At 41.2% G+C, this 6,083-nt stretch overlaps 1 protein-coding gene across 1 annotated transcript in view; it reads left to right on the top strand.

Moving 5' to 3' along the window:
• The window catches only part of polh (polymerase (DNA directed), eta), a 21,407-nt gene extending 17,041 nt beyond the window's left edge, over window positions 1-4,366 (top strand). Inside the window, exon 10 of the mRNA XM_016527133.1 lies at window positions 3,548-4,366. Coding sequence (XP_016382619.1) covers window positions 3,548-4,202 — 655 coding nt within the window. The 3' untranslated portion in view covers window positions 4,203-4,366. The remainder of the gene's footprint in view (window positions 1-3,547) is intronic.
• Window positions 4,367-6,083: the final 1,717 nt, after the last annotated feature.

Below are 6,083 nucleotides of genomic sequence, written 5' to 3'. Positions count from 1 at the left end.
GGTTTCGGTACCCAACCCTACGGGTCCCGCAATCCCGCCGTCCAGCAATTTGGTGCATAACAAGAATGATGGAGTTACATAAACACTAGGCTTGCTGCAGTAGCCGGTGCTACTCAGTGTTCGGTTGTACACAGATTCCAGTACTTTCCCACCGCGGCCCCATCCCCACTGTCATTTTTCTTTTTTATAGAAATACAAATAATTTAGTTCAGATGGAAAACGTACCTACACTAAATTGAAAGCTTCTGCTCTGCTCCATACAGCCAGGGTTGCCAGGTCTGCGTGACAAAACTAAACCATGCCAGTCAAAAACAGCCCGAAATATGTCCTTTCCATACCTAAAACACATATTTTACAGTCAATGTTATGCACATTGATCATAAGCAGAGCTCAAAGGCTTCCTACCAGTGGCCCTCCTTCACAAACCTTAACATTTAGGCAGTTTTATCTTAGGTAGAATGCCAAATATTTCAGTACAAGCATTTCAGTCAAATATAATTTATGCACTATTTCAAACCTTTAACCCACAGGAAAAAAATCTACGGAGGCCCTAAAGGGACCTTTCCAAAAATAAAAAAATACACAGACTATCGCGTGCGCATGAGAAACCCCGTTTTTTTTGTTGGGGTTCCCCTGGCAAAATTCACATTCCCGGGGCTAAATGTCACGTTATTGGGGTCGCTTCAACCCGCGGACATGAAAAACAAACAACCCTCAGCAACAATGTTAAAGTAGCACAAAAACCGTGGACTTGGCAACACTGCAAGTGACAGATTTCAGCTGCCGCTTCAGTCTCTATTTATTTATTTTATAGCCGAGTGTCCACCAAAGTGTTTTTCCCCGAGGCTGGCACATTTTTTCCTTTGTTTTAAAGGGGAGCGCCACGTTTTTTAAAAAGCCAGGAGTGTGCCGCACGCTGAGCGTCTTTTTCACACCGAGCGCTCGGGCGTTTTTTCTCGGCACAGAGAGTTGAAGAAGCAGCACTCATCACTGTCACTTTTTAGTCAGCTGACCAATCACAGTGAAGGAGGGGCGGGACTAATAAAGTCCAAAAGTCACGCTTGTATTATGACTGGACAACAATGGAGAAGTTCATATTGCTTGTCTCCGAGTATTTATGTCTTTTACTAGATGGAATTGCTGGGCTACACATTGTTGTTATGAAAAATAAAGCTTGGAGAAACATTTCATTCGCGATGCATCTGCCACATTACTTCAGCGGATATTCTGTATCATAGCAACCGCAGCATCTCAACTGAAAAAACGCAAGCACTCACAGCTGGCTAAAAACGCTTCGGTGGGCACGCAGCCTACGGCGGGACGCTTCGGATTCTAGAGAGCATTTGATTGGACAGAAAATTTGATGAGAAGCTGAAGTGCAGGGTGACGTCATCAAAATCGTTGATCCATATTGGCTGATGTTAGAATCTGTAAGTTTTGAAGCACACTAGACTAGATTATTTATAGATAACCATAAGGCTAAAATATTCACACTAAACTAAAAGCCAAAAAACTTTTGAAACTTTCATGAGGACTTTAACATCACATTGGCATGTTCATGGTTCTCTGATGCTGGTTAGTGGTCGAACGACGTATAAACAAATAAAATCTTGATTTAGTAATTTTTCTTTTTAAAACAAAAATAACGTTTTATTTAATTTTAAATGTGTATGGTTTAATCATTAGCTTTTCATCAACTCACAAACCCTAAGAACTGAACTGAATCAACACTGAAGTGACTCGAGCTCAATTGAACACTATTGTCTCCTGTAGAGCTGCTTATCGCTGAATTAAACTTGTTTTGATGAACTCTACACAGTTTATTACTGTGAAATTGCTTTGAAACGATCTTTCAGTCAATTAAAGCCACATGTTATCAGTGTATGTTTCTTGGGCATCAAACCCATGATCTTAATGTTGTTCCAGCAGACGAGTGTAGGGCTGGGCGATATTGCCAAAAATATTATTATAAACATTTTTTCCGTATCATACAATATCAATATTTATCATGATATTAATTTACCATTAATGGGGAAGGAAATGCTTTCAACACTTTTTTTAGACCTTGAAATTGAATGTAAGGATAATTAGTTTGTTGACAATTGAACTCCACAGAGCTACCTTTTAAAGGCAGAGTAAATTATTTCTGGTAGCCAATGTTGATATTTGAAATCACCAAAACAAACACGGCCCTACCCCAAAAGGGTCTTGCCCCTATTTTGATAGCTCCACCCCTCATATACGTACGCAACCCAGGCAACGATTAGTTCTGTGAAACAAAGCAAAACCAATGTTACACCGTGTCTACGGACGTGAGTGGCGCGGCGCAACAAATCCCGACAGAAAACTGCTGCCGGGTTCTATTTATGACGTGCTGACACAAATTTCAAATGGTTTTCAACGGTCGTTTGATCGCGTCCAGTGTAGTCAGACTTTAGCTGTTGTAGACACGGTGTTACTCACCCATTGAGAAGAAACCAAGCAACCTCGTCGTCCGATCGCAGGCCTCCGCTCCTTGAGTTCTCTCCAGCACTGGAAAGCTGATCCAATATTTTACACGGGTCCTACTTCTTGCCTTATCTTTCCGCAGACGTTTTCCTCTTTTGTTTTTTATCCACGATCTCTATCTTTCTGTCGCTCGGCTCGGCTAATGTCCGTCCCATGCACTGAACGCGCTCTCCTCCACATCACGAGTAGACACGCCCCTTATTGCTGATTGGCTACAAGTTTGTTTTGCTATTCGGCCCGAATCAGTTTTCTAAAGTGTTTTTGAAAAATCACGTACCCTGCCTTTCATTTAGGTATCCTTGTGAAATCAGTGTTATTTTCCCCTAAATTCTGTTTTCCGTTTTATTTTTATTTTTTCCTGGATTCTGTGTTTTAGGATTCAATACAAATTTAGCTTTTAAAAAAATGGTGTCTAATTAAATGAATTAATAAAACGTATACAATTTAATCAGTCTTTTAAAATGTAATGAAAATAAGTAATTTACAACAAAACATTGCATTTTATTTTTTGTCAAATAAATTTTTTCAAATTAATGAAGAAATACCTTGCTTGTATGATACTCCTATAAGTATTATTATTAAATATTACTATTGTTCTTACCAATAATTGAAAATCACATTTTAGTATACAATATTAATATATTTATGTCATAATTTCTTCAAGTTAAACTGGACTTTTATTTTGACGGGCCGTTGTGAAGGTCTTTCAGTGTCAGTGTGTATTTGATGGTAGTATTTCTCAAAGTAAAGCTTGTGAAGTGACTCTTTGAGCAGCTCTGGAGATGAAGTTCATGTGTTCATGTCTCATATATTGAGACGCAGACGCTGAAGACTCCGTGAGCTGTTTGAGTTTATGTATCAGATGAAACCGCGCCATTCATTCACACAGAGACACGCAGAATGTGCAGAGTTAGCCTATTAGCCACAAGCTAATCTTTATTGTAATACATTTTATCGCGACTCAATTTGACATCGTTTTATCGCCCAGCCCTAGTCGAGTGAGTTATTTCTGTAAGTCTTGATTATGTTTCTCTCTTAGGTCTCCTGCTTTGACTTGTCTTCATCTGTCAGCCAGTAAGTTCAGCGATGTTCCCTCATCCTCGTCCGGAGGAATAGCAGGCTTCCTGTCCAGTGACGCACCTTCAACACAATCGCGTCTAGCCTCTACACAAACCCCCAAAACACAGCCGAGCCCCAAGAGCCCGGGGGCCATCCAGTCTCTGTTTGAGAAAGCCGCTGAGAAGAAGAAACAGCGAGTGGAGGAAGGTAGTAAAGATGAACATGTGTCATCCAGTCTTCCTCAGAAAGCCACTGGCATCTCTTCCTTCTTCCAGAGAAAGAAGCTTCAGCTGGCAGACAGCAGCTCAGTACTGGCTGAAGCCCGGAGCGATTCGGCTCGATGCGAGACGGCCTCTCCGTCTGGTGCGTCCCGTGAGGATGTGAGCGCGTGTGAGCGCTGTGGACTGAAGGTGCTGGTCTGGGAAATGCCTGAACATATGGACTATCATTTCGCTCTGGACTTGCAGAAGTCGTTCTCGTCCTCCTCGGCCTCCAGCGACGGGCCCGTGACGGCCGGAGCGCCGCAGTCGTCCCGTGAGAAGAGCAGGACGAAGACTCGGAGCGGCCCGCAGGCTAAGAGAGTACGAGTGCAGGGAAACAGCGGCACACTGGACTCCTTCTTCAGAAAGACATGACAGCAGTCTCATCCTGCACTTTCATTTGACCAGCTTTTTATATGATCGGGTTTTGATGAGAAATATTTGTGCCTTTCAAATTTTCCTGTTTAATTTGAATAAATACGTTGTTCTACGTAATATTGTGTTCAAAAGCCATTTTTCTACTAAATCTACTAAACACGGGCGCATTGATTAGTCATGATTTCATCTTTTTTTTTTTTTTTTTCAAAGTGCCAAAATGACGTTTTCTGCTTCCTTCACATTGTGGTGTTGTAGATATTTGCAAGCGCATCAGTGTGTACTTTATCACTTTTATAGTCTCCTGTAATCGTTGTTTGTATTTCTAAACAAACCTCTTTCTATGCTAAAGTAGGTCTGTCACTGTCTTCAGTCATTTCTGTGCATGATTATGGTAGTTAAAGAGGTCATAGGATGCCCATTTTCCACACGGCTCGATTTGAGAAAGGGGTAAACATTTAACCAGATTTTTAAAAAAAAACACTGGGTGGATTTTTATGATTATAGGGTGGTTGTGTACACACTGCCAACACACATTTCAGCTCAAACAACTTGCAAAAGTGCATGTAGCATCCTATGACCCCTTTAATGCCACATGCACAGTAATATGTTTTATATTGAAAGTTCAATTTTCAAATGAAAATAACACATACTTTATAAAACGATCATGTTGCTAAGAGCTACATTTTCGCTGGAGGAAACAGCTGTGGTGTGATGAGGGGTGAACGGAGCGAAACTTTACAGTAGATGGGAAACCGATTGCTCCCCAGTGACATTTTGTAAACTGTATTTATGACAAAGAACTGCACAGATGCAGATATTATAACAATCTATCGATAAACACACACCTTGTCCTCTGTTTCGCGCTCTGCGCCGCCGCGCTTTCAGATGAAATTTAAAGGGGACTGAAAAGCCCCCCTAAAAATGGCCTAGCGACGCCCATGCTGACGGCACCCATTCACTGCAGAGGATACACTGGTGAGCAAGTAATGCAATGCTACATTTCTCCAAATCTGATGAAGAAACAAACTCATCTACATCTCGGATGGTCTAAGTGTGAGGACACTTTCAGCAAATGTTCTTTTTTTTTTTTTTTTGGAGTGAGCTATTCCTATAAACAGCACTTATTTACCATGATTTACTTCACACCACTAGAGGGCACCACTTCACCTTGTGCTCAGTGACACATGTCTGTTGATTTTGATGTTTGTTTTGGATCATCTGGAGGCAGACAGGTTTTATTTTTTTGATAGAAACCATGATGCCATCTTTCTGAACAAGACGTCCAGGACCTCCGGCAGAAAAATAAGAAGATTAAAGCATGCATGTTTCATAGTACACATGCTTTTTAAGTGTCATCTGACCATAGAAGCCAGTCCCGTCTGAAGATCCAGTCGTGCCTGACAGCTGAGTATACTGGAGTTTGTTCTTGGATTTGTCTTGAAACCCTCCCAAACATCACATGATCATGTAGGTGCTGTTAGTCTTTCTGACCCCAAGACTCAACTAATCTCTGCAGGTCTCCAGCTGTGATCATCGGAGAGTCTTTGGCCACTCAAACTCTCCTCCTAGCCATGAAATAAGCTGATATAGACAGACGTCCTCTCCACTTGATTTGAACGTCTCAATTATTGCTCTGATGGTGGAAATGGGGATTTTTAATGCTTTAGCTCTTTTCTTACAGCCACTTTCTATTTTGTGATGCTCAACAGTCTTGTTCTGCATCAGAACTACATTCTTTGGTTTTACTCTCTGTGATGGATGATTAAGGGAATTTGGTCTTTGTGTTCCTCATCTTTATATTCCTGTGAAACACAGTCATGGCTGCACTGTAAAAAAAAAAAAAATGTGTGACATTTACGGTAAATTACCGGCAACTGT

This window comes from Sinocyclocheilus rhinocerous, unplaced genomic scaffold (assembly GCF_001515625.1).
Source record: "Sinocyclocheilus rhinocerous isolate Xijiao unplaced genomic scaffold, SAMN03320098_v1.1 scaffold1813, whole genome shotgun sequence".
NCBI classification, from domain to species: domain Eukaryota; kingdom Metazoa; phylum Chordata; class Actinopteri; order Cypriniformes; family Cyprinidae; genus Sinocyclocheilus; species Sinocyclocheilus rhinocerous.
The sequence above is the reverse complement of the archived record's forward strand: the minus strand, read 5'-3'. Positions and strand labels throughout refer to the sequence as shown.